The 13,409-nt window shown below is 41.5% G+C and overlaps 2 protein-coding genes across 4 annotated transcripts in view; one reads left to right on the top strand and one right to left on the bottom strand.

Annotated features, from left to right (window-relative positions):
• Positions 1-3,460, bottom strand: part of MORC2 (MORC family CW-type zinc finger 2) — a 39,917-nt gene extending 36,457 nt beyond the window's left edge. For all 3 annotated transcript variants that reach the window (XM_079150996.1, XM_079150995.1, XM_079150994.1), the window contains exon 1: positions 1,899-3,460. In XM_079150996.1, coding sequence (XP_079007122.1) covers positions 1,899-1,966 — 68 coding nt within the window. In that variant the 5' untranslated portion in view covers positions 1,967-3,460. The remainder of the gene's footprint in view (positions 1-1,898) is intronic.
• On the top strand, positions 3,444-13,184 carry TUG1 (taurine up-regulated 1; the record flags this gene model as incomplete). The annotated part of the gene is made up of 2 exons (XM_079150405.1): positions 3,444-7,824; positions 9,575-13,184. A coding segment is annotated over one exon (468 nt), but the record flags the coding sequence as incomplete, so codon positions are not given.
• Between the last annotated feature and the right edge of the window lie 225 nt (positions 13,185-13,409).

A 13,409-nucleotide genomic window follows, 5' to 3' on the forward strand; every position in this document is an offset into this window, starting at 1 on the left:
ATTTTTATTTAGAGACAGGATCTCCCTAAATAGCCTAGGGCCTCACTAAATTGCTGAGGCTGGTTTTGAACTCTCAATCCTCCTCCCTCAGCCTCTTGAGCCACTGGGATTACAGGCATGCGCCAACTTGCCCAGCTCCATCTATTGTTAATAAGATACAAAATAGAAAGGGGGTTACACATAATCCTCAAATCATAGGCTCAACTAACATAAATTTAAGACTTTTAAAGTGGGAAGGGAATTCTTTAATAGACAACAGGCTCTTGAAGGTAAAATGGACTAAATAGCACTGCCTGATGGTTAAAAACAGTAAGCACTGTCAGGTAAGTCTTTTGGTCTTAAACCCTGGCACCTTTAATCTGCCATTCAGCAAATGTGTAAACATTAGCATGTAATTTAATCTCTTTGAGTCTCAGTTTCCTCAAATGCAAAACAAAAATAATCCTTATGCTGCAGGTCTACTTTACAGATGAGACAAAGCTTAAAACAGTTACTGGCATAAAGCAATTAACTTTTTCAGTTGCATAAAGTCTTTCGCTAACCTGGAACAAAAACCAAAATTCTTAAGTCCAATTCATGGTCTTCCAAGATTATCATAAAGTCTGCAATTCCAAACTTGCCCTATCAAGTTTGCCCTATCCAAATTTCAAAAGATAGTCATTTATTCAATAAACACCCATGAACACCTAAGTGGCCTTCACCTGCTTATTCTTAACATGGTAGTTCTAAAATAGGACACTGAGGGTTTTGCCCAAGGTTGTACTAACACCTTTCATAATGATTTCATCTAACTAGGTTCCAGATTTATCACTCATAAATGTGAGAATTTGAGTTGGTGGCCTCTATGGTACTTTCTCTAAAATGATCTTCAATTAAAAGTTTCCTAAGCAAAACAAAACCACACCCTCAGCACTTGGCAAATTACTTCATTACTCAGGAAAAAAAATTTATTTCCTTGATCGGAAAAATAACAAAATATTACAGACATTATGGGATCACAGATAACATTGACTTTTCCACAAAAGATTAAAATTCACTGTACTACTACTGGATCACTTTAACTCTACACTCTCAATTATGAAGGTGGTTCTTAACTAACTGGGTACCATTCATTTAGCCGTTGAACACCTCCTCTCCTGGTACTAAAATGGTAGAATACTTACCTTCTAACAGGTGTTTATATGAAAATGCTAAAAGTAGTTTTGATCCCACTAGGTAACTTCAAAGAGACTGAGTTTAAGGATTAACCCTAAAACACTCCAGACCAAATTGGAGTGATTATAATTTGTGAACTCAAGAACCATGAACACTGTTGTTTAGTGATTTACCATATTTGGGGGAAAGACTATCTAAATCAATGCTTAAAACAAGTTGCCACTTCCTGCTTAACTTATACAAACTGTATTGTATGTAGGAACCAATATCCCAGGAAGCTAAAGACAACCGTATGCTGAAAAAAAAAAAAATTACAAAAAAAAAAATTCTTCTTAAGTTGTCTCTTAAATGTTGTCTTCTTTTTTCTTGTTAGAAACACTTGTTATAAACCCAACTGTTTAGGCTGTTGTCACTAGAGAGAAGAGTTGACGCTAAAATACTTCAATTTTTGTCCATCCAAAGAGCAGTACTTGTTGGATTCCTATTAAACACTTGAATTAAACAACTCAATATATATTGACTCCAAATAACAAGTTCGCATTTAGAAAAATTTGATCTCATAAATGAAAATCAGATTCTTCTGGACTAGCAAGAAATATTTCACTGATCTCAGTTCTTCAACAGAGCTCAAGACATCCAGTGATACATTCCAGAGTGGAAAAGCAAAAATTTCTGGGGAAAGGATTTCCATATTAATATCAAGGAGTTATTGGTGACCTCAGTGGCACCTATGGGATACTTACGAATTTGTGTGTAGATATTCAAAGGTTAGCTGAGCTCGATTCAGACTGCTGTAATTTGTGAAAGCCATGTCTGCTATGTCTCCAGTCTTTTACCCACTGAGAAATATATATAATGGAGATTTTCCAGGATTCCGTCTGGTCTGAGCTCCTTACTGAGAGTTGAAACGAGTTACCTAGTATCTATCCAAAATATACTCAGATTTTTTTGAACTGCAATTGATCTCAAGTACGTTTTAATCTTCTCAACGACTATGACGTAATATTTTGGAAAGAACTACGTCATAAACCTGCGGTCCAAGGAACTTTAAGAGTTAAGTTTCGATAGTTCAATTCAGACAATCCAAGTGGTAAGTGGATGGTCCAGGAATAGACAGACGGTCCTTGAGATGGTAGTTTATTACTGCTTCATCTTCACGTCTTCACGTTCTTCGAGCCTCTTTTTTTTTTTCTTTTTGAGCCTTATTTTTGTTGTTCCCCTAAATTTCTTTAATCCGGAAACTTACCAATCCGGAAATTTACCCACTTCTGTCATAAAACTGAACATTCACCCATGTCTTCGCCACGAGGTGTGCCGGTCCTTATATAGGCCCTAGGCTGGTGACCACGACGTCGATGGAGTACATATGGCGCTAGCTTCACCACTTCCCAACTGAAAAGAGGTGCTGGGCGCCGACTGACGACTTCTTTTTTCAAAACCCAATCAAACCCAGCTTGCTGTCCCGCCCCAATCTCCACAGGGTGGTGGGTCAAATTACCTCACACTGGCCCACAGAAACGCCTCACAATTAACCCGCCCAAATCACCTCAGGCGGCCGCGCCCCTCCCCCACTCCCCCAGCGGCCTCAGCCCTTCAAGCCCTTCCCGGGCCTCGGTTCTGTGGCCTCGGTCCTGTGGCCGCCTCCTCACAAAGAGGAGTTAGTCTCAGCTTTCAAGGCCCGGATCGAGGGCAGTGGCAAGCGCACCACCCGATCGGGCGTTGCCTGGAGCTCGCAGCTGCCTTTGTCCCTCCCCGCGGAACTGGAACCCAACAACCGCAGCGCGCTCTTGGAACCATGTGCTGCCTCCGCCTCCGCCGCCTCCGCCGCTGCCGCCCGCGCGCCGCGCAGGATGATAAGATGACAGGACCCAGCACCACGAAATTCGGCGTTTAGGGCTTTTCTGCCGTCTCCGCTACAGCAACCACTGCCACTGCTTTGTCTCCGCTGGCGTTTACAGCCCCGTCCACCTCGCGCACTACCCGACGCCCCAAGCCCCCGAGGCCTCCGCGGTGCATTCCGCCAATCACAAAGCAGCAGCTTCTCCCGCCCCCGCCCTGATACCCAGCCTCCTGATTGGCGGGCAGCGTGCCCCCGCGTGACCGGATCTTGGTTGGCTGGTCCCACCCTTGTCACGTGAGAGAGAGCGCCTCTCTTCCTGCTTTCTTGACCCTCTCCGCCATTTAAAGAAACAGTACCGGGGGCGGGCCGAGCGACGCAGCCGGGACGGTAGCTGCAGAGGAGACCGGAGGAGCCATCTTGTCTCATCGCCGGGGAGTCAGGCCCCTAACTCGAAGAAGCCCTGGCGCGCCCTCCCCCCCTCCCCGGTCTGGTAGGGCGAAGGAGCGGGCGCGCGGTCGATCGAGCGATCGGTTGGCGGCTCTTTCTCCTGCTCTGGCATCCAGCTCTTGGGGCGCAGGCCCGGCCGCCGCGGCGCGCGCCCGGTGGCCGTTGGCGCTCGCGCCGCGTCTTTCTTCTTGTACGCAGAACTCGGGCGGCGGCCTATGCGTTTGCGATTCGACGAGGAGTCGTCCGGGTGGTCGGTGGCGGCGGGCAACTGCTCCGCCCCGCTCCCGGGGAGGCGGCGGCAGCGGCGGGATTTGGCGCGGCCGGGGAGGCGGGGGTGGCCGGGGCCGGCCTGGAGGCCTGGCGCCACCCTACCGGGCCTGCAAGAACCCAGCTGGGCGGGCAGGAGGGAGCTGGAGGATGGTTGGTGGTGGGCTTTCTACTTTGCCTTTTCCTCCTCATGCCGCCTTAGTGAGATGCGGGATCTCTGGCAGCAGCTCCGGGGTGGGGATACGAGCTCCGGAGTAGAAGAGCTGGGTTTGCTTCCGGGCCTAGCCATCAGCTGGCCGAGTGACCTTAGGCAAGTCACTCTGTAATTTGTCTGCGCCTCAGTTTCCTCCTCTGCCTGTCGTTGTGTGTGGGGTTGAAAAGCGCTTTGTAAACTATACAGCGTTGGTATACGTAAAGGATGATTATTGTAATTTTTTTTGAGTTGTAAGAAAACAGTTACTCATCTGTGGAATTTTGAGCCTGGGAAGCTTGGATTGGAGTTGGAGATCGCCAAAACTCCCAGATATTGTATGCAGAAAATTTGTGGGAACGTGCATTATAAGGAATGATAATCCACCGCTAGCAAGTTTTCAAAGGGGCCTTGTGACCCAGAAGAATTAAGAACAATTCCTATGTGCCACTTCCTTTATGCCACGGGGAGGAAACTGAGGCCTAGATGTCGTTTGGGATCCTTCACTACCAATTTGAAGCCCCTGTTTGAGTCCCTGGGATATGTGAGCTGTTACTATGCATAATAGATATTTGGGGTAACAACAAGCCCTGCTGGCTTCTATTCTGAATCCTTTCCTTTCACCATGGGGTGCCTGAAGGATGGCTGATGCATATGGTACAATGGCACCCAATGTAAAGCAGCTACAATTGAGAGTGGATGTGTTCTGTAGTATCAAGAAGCATATTTAATCTTTGGCCCAGCGGTTCTTTGTTTTCTGCTGTTTATACTGGTGCCTGACTACCTATCTATCTTTGACCATTTTCCACGACCACGTGTGTCACTTGCTCCTATTTTGTGTCCCTAGTTTGTGTGGTTGGTAGTGAACAGGCTTATTTTTAAATGGTGCTGCCATGCCCAGCTAATTAATGGTGCACATGGATTTTTAGCAGGCAGATTCATTGGAACAGGCATGGAATTCCCGAAGATGTTTTGGGTTTTTTCTTTATTTGAAGGCTAATGTGCTCTGAAAAGTTTTGTTAAAACTCCTGCTAAAACTCAAAAATCAGCTATTTGAAACTTTCCTGGCCTGCCGTGTATTCTACTTGCTTATAAGTGTGATAATGAGACAGCCAAAATGCCATTTTTTGTTTCTTTGTTAATTGTCAGCTGCTTTTTATCAAATTCCAGACCATTATCCAGCAAACACTAAAAATGTTTGAATAGTTGAATATCAAACATTTTAATTTTGTGGAGTGGTGCTTACCAAGTGGTACAGCTCGAAGCAAGAGAACATGAACACTTAAGTGTAGTTTGTCTGATTAGATTTTAGCCAATTATGCTGTTTCATTCAACTGTCTGAAAAAAAAAAAAAAAATCAGTTGACTGTTCCCTTTACCTAAAGGGCAGAGACAAATGATTCGCTTCCAGAAAAAAAAATGACTTTTTTTGGAGAAAACTGTGTTGGTCTTTAGCTCTTTTATAATTAAATCTGGATGTACCTCAAAAGAATCTTAAGACTGTGGTGATAAGAGGTTTTCCTCCAGAGAAAGGAGAAAAATAACAACTGGAACTCAAAGCTTGAAATTCTGTGACAAAACAAGAACTGTCCAGGATTGGAGGTTGAAAAAGTTTTGCTACAGTGTCCTGCAATCATTGAAGCAGATAACTTTTAGTAGCTGCAGCCATGGACTCCACATTTTCAAGAACTGGACCTGCAACCCAGAAGAGCTTGTCAGAATGTGGCAGGAACTCTGGAGGTAGTTTTTTTGTTTTGTTTTGTTTTGTTTTGTTTTGTTTTTAATTTTGGGACTGTTGACCTTGCTGTGAGAAAAGAGGCAACTACTAAGCAAGCACTGCCACCAGCACTGTTACCGGGAATTAGAAGACCTGAGTTTCTCTTCAGACCTTCAGTGCAAACTGACAACACTCCATCCAAAGTGAATTACGGTACTTGACATTTTCCAACATGCCTTATTTCACCATTTCTGCACTTTTGTTCATATTCTCTTCTCTACATTGGAAATGCCCTTCTCTGTTTCTTTACCTGTCAAAATTTTGCCTTTTCCTCTGTATCCAGCTCACTGTCCTCCCCATGAATTTCTTAGCCAGATTGTTAATCTTTAAGCATAACATATTATATATCCTTCATCTATCTTTGTAAGCAAAATCTTCTAGTTATTTGCATACATTTGTTCTCTTTCTAGATAGAAAATTCCTTGAAAAGAAGGACCTTGTTTTATGCACCTACATACCACCAACTCTGATGAAGCATTTATTGAAAGGATTTAGAGAACAGGCTGTCTCAGAATTGACTGAGTGTATGCTTAATTGCTGTTTAATAACTAAAATTTTTCTTGATTAGAAGGAAAGTCACTATATATGACCCGGGTTTCTTCTTTTATTTCATGTTTCATTTTTTAGTTCTAATTTTTTTGCAGAGTGTTCTAGGGATTGACCTCCAGGGGTTATTACATTTCTAGTCTTTTTATTTTGAGGTAGGGCCTCCTTAAGTTGCTGAGGCTGTCCTTAAATTTGTGATCCTCCTGCCTTCTTAGTTGCTGGGCTTAGCTTATAGGCATGCACCAACTCACTGGTTTAATTCTAAATTTTAAAAGATATAGGAAGCCTCCGGCATAAAGAGCAATTGATATGTTGCAGTGAATTTTGAAACAGGCAAGGACTGAGGTCTTACTCTCTCCTACTCAAAATGTTTTTTAAGATAGGGCAGCTTTTTAAGGGAAATTATAAGAGCTTGAGAAAGACATTGAAAAGGGAAGAAAGGCAATATCTCCTTTGCTTTCTTGTTTATATACAAATTTTAAATCTCGCTTCACTATATACCACCTGCATATCCACTTTCTTCTCTCTAGCAACTAACGCCCAGCAGCTGGAATACAATCAAATTACTGCCTCAAAATAGGGGTCTTAGGGCAATTGCTATTTGCTGCATTTCTAAAACAGTTTGTTCTGAGGAGTGAGAGAAGGTTTGTGCCAGAGAAGTCTTTCAGTTCTTATCAGCAGTTGCTAATCAGGCCTTTGTTTTCTCCTTTTTGGATTTGCTCTTCCCACATATGCCAGACTGGTAAAGAATTAGTATCTATCAGGCAGCTGTGCAGATAGCAAACCAACTCCAGACTTAAAATTCTTTGTTTTATAGTTCCATGCATTTGTTATCTTACCTATTTTATCCCTGCCCCTTCTAGTCCTGTGCCTCCTGATTGCTGAGTGTTCACCTGGACCTTCTGACCACCTTCCTTCTGCTAGTCCATCTGCCTACAGACCTGGTACTGGATTTTTGCTCATGGTGATTCCTACCACCTTACTACTGAAGAAGGCATCATTCCAGTGGACACTGTGACCCAAGAGGCATCCAGCCATCATGATGTGGCCTTTACCTCCACTCCTTTCCTGTTGTACCCAGATTCAGCACAACCCTTTATAGTATAGTCAGAGTCCTCAAGCCAAATGGCTGAGGCTATTTTATCACAAAGGCCCACTTTTTTCCATGAGTGTACATTTCATTTCTTCAGCTAAAGCCTTCAGAGACACACAATAAACTTGGACCAGGGGATTTATAATTGTCGACTCTGTCTAAAGAAAGAAAACACCTCTTTGAGAACAGCATTAGACCATGTCCTTACAATCTCAAATGACTGAAGTTCATGAACTGTCTTGGGATCCCATCAAGGTCTCCGGACCCTGTTCTTTTTCTACTTCAAATCTATAGTAGCCTACTGAATGAGAAAGCAGATACTCTTGACCAGTTGGGATCAAAAGAAGGCACAGTGATTTCCTTATAGCATCTTCTTTGGGATTACTCAGGAACCAGAACTCTTCACAAAACATAAGAAATTCTACCAAGGAATCCCTTTACCTAATGGCATCTCACAAGACTACAGACTCGAGAAAAGGCCTCTTGATACATCAAGATAGCACCTATATGGTAATCCCCTCTGTTTATATAGCACTTTACAGTTTCAAAGCACTTTTACATACATTTATCTCAGTTATCAAAATAACGCAATAATGTATCCCTTTTTGAAACAAGGGAACCAAAATTTAAGAGGTTAAGCAGTTATCCAAGGTGACACAGCTACAAAGTGATAGAGACCAAGCCTTCTGACTCCTAGTCCAGTATTATCCTTGGCACAAACTTACCTGCAGTGTTATAATGGCTGGGGAGAGGGAACTCCAGAAGTTTCCAGCTTGATCTGGTGACCCCTTAAGGATATTTTTTGTATAATCATGTGATTGGTACACCTAGATCAGAAATCCATGGCAACATCCCTGAGGATGAGAAGCAAACTGTCTCCATGGTGGTAGACTATCCAGTCAAAAAAGCATATTTTCATTAGTAACGACTACCCAATATGAAACACAAAGCTACTTTTAACTCTTTAGTCCATTTTTTATGATCCTCCCAAGGATGGCCTAATTAGTTAAGAATTCTGTTCATACTGTGTCCCCTTTTTTTTAAGTGTTTTTTTAATACTTCTGGACATAGCTTATAGTCCTCTGTCTCCAAACTAATATTTATACAATATGAGCCATCTTTTTTCTCTGTATATGATAGATTACATCATATAGAGAGAATTTCTGTTTATCCAGTAAGGTAGTAAAATTCTGTAAGATGTATCCCTTCCCACAATGCAGTGTAAAATATTAAAGGAGCTCAGCAGACTTGGCAGCAAAGAGCTCCATTTAACTATTTGCCCATTATATCCTTGTTTAATCAAACATGGATTTTTTTTTTTCCAGCATTCCTTTAAATGGAATGGGAAACTGCTTTACAGCATTATAACCAGTGCTTCCTGGTTACCAACAAATGGGCCCAGAGACCCATAATAAACAGAGTATATTTTGAAAACCTTGTTCTCATACCTTGTCTTTTCATTTTTCCCCCAGTACTAGGAATGGAACTCAGCATTGAAACTGTTAACACTCAAGTACATCCACAATCCTTTTTATTTTTTCACTTTGAAGCAGAGTCTCACTAAGTTGCCAAGGCTGACCTCAAACTTGCTCTCATCCTTCCTTGGCCTCCCAAGTCACTGATTACAGGTGTGCACCACAGCACCTGACTCATTAACTGCTTGAATTAGTATGTCTATCACTGAGGATCCTGTATGTTGATCATTAACTTTGTTTTTTGTTAAGGGAACCTCTAGAAGAGTTGTGGGACTATAAGGGTGGGGAATGAGGGAAAGTTAATTCTATTCCCCAAACTGGGTAAGTTCCATGATATTTAGTATACTTCTCCCTAGAATTGTACTATAAACTTTGTTGCATCTCAGGTGGGTGAGGAGGTTGGGAAGGGAAGAGGAGGAAGAGACAGGAGAAGGGTAAGAAGGAAATAATTTCTTAGAATTTTGAGTTGTGACCCATTGGTGTTACCAGTGTTTAAAGAGAAGTCATCCAGCCACCAACTTTTTGAAAAGTTATATTTAAAAACAGACGGCTGCATTTTGCACATATATGCAAAAGCCTCACTGCTGTTCTAAGAATAGTCTTGTTCTCTGATAGTTGTAAGCCCAACTTTAGGTAATCAATCTGTAGGAGACTTGATCTTTAACTATATCAACCTGTAAGGGGCCTATATGAGGGAAAGAATGAATAGAAAAACAACTTATTGTCTTACCACAGGCTTTGCTTACCCAGTTTCTGGTTTCTGTGAACTATTTTTTGTATTTCAGCATTTTGTGAACAGCTTATTCTTAGATCATTGGTTTTCCAAAGGCTTTGTGACCATGAAGCCCTTTGAATGAAAATATGTGGAAGCCCAGAGTAAAAGTGAAGCTGCTCTAAACGAAGTAGTGAAGCAGGAGTGAGGGTCTGCAACCTGCCATAACCATCATCCTTTACCACCCTGGTGACACCAAAAGAGACTTCTTGCAACATGTAGAACTCTTCAGAACAAAGTTTGAAAACCACTGCCCCAGATGATATGTTTGACCTGAGTGGCATTCTAATCTTTTGTGTACCTCTACTCAATATGGTCCATATTCAGTTGATGCTGAAAATTCTTATGGATACTTATTGCAGACTTAGGAATGTGCAAGAAATGACAAAGTGCAAGAAATGCCTTTGCCCCCCCCCACCCCAAATGGTCAGATGGGCTGAAAATGGTGTCAAATGAACCTTTATTAATAATAGCCCTCCATCCCAGATGGATTTATAATTATTCCTGGAATTGTTTATATGCACCCTATACCAACAAACTCCATTTACCAACCTTCTTAAAAACCAGATGTACTACTGGTACTTGAAGTATATGAATGAAGTCCTGGACCTTCCTCAGCTACGTGAAATGCCTGCAGGCTGATACTGAAACTGATGCCTCTTTGAGGCCCCCTTAGACCAACTTGTACATTTGACCTCTCGTCATTAACCATGGTACTCCACTTCATATACAAGGGATAACCATCAACTATGAAAACAGAATCCAAATACTGGCAGCATTTCCCAAAGGGGCTCAGTACCTGGTTATCATTCATCTTTTCAAATTACAAATCACAATGTGACTCAACCAGTGGTAGTGGACACTGCTCCTTGGTTTATATTCAGTTAACAGTTGTTTCCAGGACAAGTAAGCTAATAGCCTTTAAAAAAAAATTTTTTTTAAGTTTCTCCATCATGGACATATCTTGCTTATTCTCCAAAATATGAATACTCATCTCTAACTCCATCTAACAACTGATCTTCAAGACAATCTTGGGACATCCCTTCTCATGATTTTACATGTAGCCATTTGGAATTTGTCTAGCCAGTGAAAGATGTTCTTGTAATATGAATCTTTTGATACCTGGTGTGGTAGGGGTAGTTGAACATAGGCCCTTTGATCAGACCATGGTAGCCTACTTGCTATGCATATCAAGTAATATATTGTCTATCTTTTTGTCAGACTGATTTGGGGGGGAAAAAAAACTATACAAAGACAGCAGCTAATACTCAAACTTCTGTCCTCATGGATCAATACTTAAATCACATCTGTCTCAGTACTGCTGTTTTACACTGATTGAGTGACTGACTTCATTCCTTTCTGAGATACTCTTAGGCATTATTTCTGTAAGAAGGATTCAATTCTTGAACTCCCAGACCATATCAGATCAAATGAAGAGACTTCAATTTGTGTCCTGAGAAAAATCTCATTCTTTACTGCACAATTTAAGGGCCAGCCATCCTCAACCACTTTAACAAATGTACAGGTTCAATGCTGGAAATGTTTTATGTCCTTGTTTTTTATCCTCTAGACTAATCGTGTTACATAATTGTTCTACAAATCAACAAACAAGACTTAGTCCTGTTGCTGTAGACTGCCCACCCTCGGTACATTAAAATCTGGATGCATATTCTGCTTTTATATACAACTTTTATTTGTTAAAAAAAAAAATCTTCAAGCTCACTTTTCTACTATCTTCAAATTGTCAGGTTTTTTTTTTTTTTTTTTTTTCCCCTCTCTGCTTTTCCTGTACCTCACAGAAAAAAACATTGATCTACACTGCCAGTTATTCCCTCTGATCCTGTCATACTCAGTCAAAATGAAGGGTTTAATGAGGGTGATCATCTGCTCAAGAGTCAAAAGTATTGTGCTTTAAGAATTGATAATTAGAAAAGCAAAAAGCTCAAAGCTTAAACCCAGAAGTTTGCCTACTATCTCCATGCCTGAAATCTCATCTAAATGTTTCAGCAGTGCCATCCGACCAGTCTGAGGCCTTGACTTGCTTGTAAAATGACTCTCAAAGATGAGCTCAGTTACAGAAGATGAAGACTTGATTACCAAAGAAAGTAGGGCCAACTTCGACAAACCTGGCTCTACTGACCCTGCTGCTCCCAGATATAGTGTAGACTGATCAACACCCTCAGGTCTGGATTGGATATGGCCTTCTGAGCTGATTGTTTTTTGGCAAATGAACAGGAAAATGAGAGCTGCTATACCTGACTAGCCCTTTAATATGAGAAAATAGTATTGAGAGTAAGCCCTATAGAATAACTGGAGTACCCAGGGCAAAAACTAATTTATAGATCTTCATTAATCTGCCAGATTATATCCTGTTTTTTGGTATGGTTGGCCCCATTGAAGTTACCCTGCTTGTTGATGTACCTGTCTCAGCTCTTACTTGCCTTTTTTTAACATGTTGCTGCAATCAGACTGACTGAGAAAATAGCCAATTTCCAGCATATCTTGTGCCCAATTCCATCAAGGATTTCTGAATGGAAGCAGCCCATACCTCACCCCAAAAGGACTTAATGTTCACAACAGGAAAGGATCATGGTGTACACTCCTTGTGGTGAGTAAGCTACACTTGACCAATTTTGGCATCTGGGACCTCTTCTGCCAGATCTGGAAGGGAAAATAACAGCAGATGGAAAGAAAATCCATTTCTCTCTTCTGCAGCAACAGAAATGAGTCTGGTTCACCAGTACTCATAGGAATGTACCAGTTCAACGTGGCAAAAAACTCGAGAAAAGTTTTTCACTGAACTTAATAATTTACCACTGACTCAACCTTGCAGAACTATTTGCCAGCAGGAACCTAGTGATCCTGTTTTTGCGTCACCAGGATAGTGGGACTTTCAGACTCAGCTGAGTTTGCTTGTAATGAAGTTCTGGTATCATCCAAGGTGTACTCTATTGGACATGATTACCATTACATTCAAATGGATTATAGACTTCCTGAGGACAGGGAAAACATTCCTCATGGTTATTTTTAAAACAATTTTATTACCAGTGAAGAAACAATGCCAGCATCCAACTTCATGAGCAGAGATCAAGTTTTTTGAATATCTGGTCGTGTCCTGAGCATTTTGTTTTTGATTGCCCAGCATCCATTCCATCTCATTGTAACAATTTCATGATATTTCTTGGAACCATATCTTCCTCTTTGCAGTCCATGTTATTTGGATAGTGTGACCCAGCCTTGGTTTCGTGGGTATACATGTAATTCAGACCTCATCAATCAACAAAATCCATGTCTTTGATCATAGCTATTGGTTCAGGAATGGTTGTGTGGCTCAAGTTGGTCCATTGTTAACCCTAGAAGTTTTGCTGAATTGTGAAGAAGTTTTCTTTACCGAAATGCTTTAGCTTTGTAGAATGAAAAACTCAAACCAACAAGGCCTACCATGTTGAATGAGCCACTCCGAGAATGAAGCCAGTTGCAGAGGAAAGCAGAGCCAAAAGATGGAGAGACTTGAGTCCTGATGACAGCATTTGTGCCCCTGGATCCAACTGTGCCTGAAGCTAGTATATCCCCTTGACTTTTCAGTTATGTGAACCAATAAATACCCTTTTTTGCTTATGTTACTTTGAGTTGGGTTTCTATTACTTGAAAATGAGTCCTAATACGGTGTATCTACAAACATTGAAACTTGAAAAGTCCAAGGCTTTATTAAACTAGGGTCTAGAGCCACACTGACATTTTCTAAAGTTAAGAAAATGAAACAAGGACCAAGAGAATATTTAAGTTACTACAGAAGGATAAAAATTACATGGTAGAAAATAGAAGAACACCTAAATGTCCATCAGTAA

Source organism: Sciurus vulgaris, assembly GCF_902686455.1.
Source record: "Sciurus vulgaris genome assembly, chromosome: 8".
NCBI lineage: Eukaryota > Metazoa > Chordata > Mammalia > Rodentia > Sciuridae > Sciurus > Sciurus vulgaris.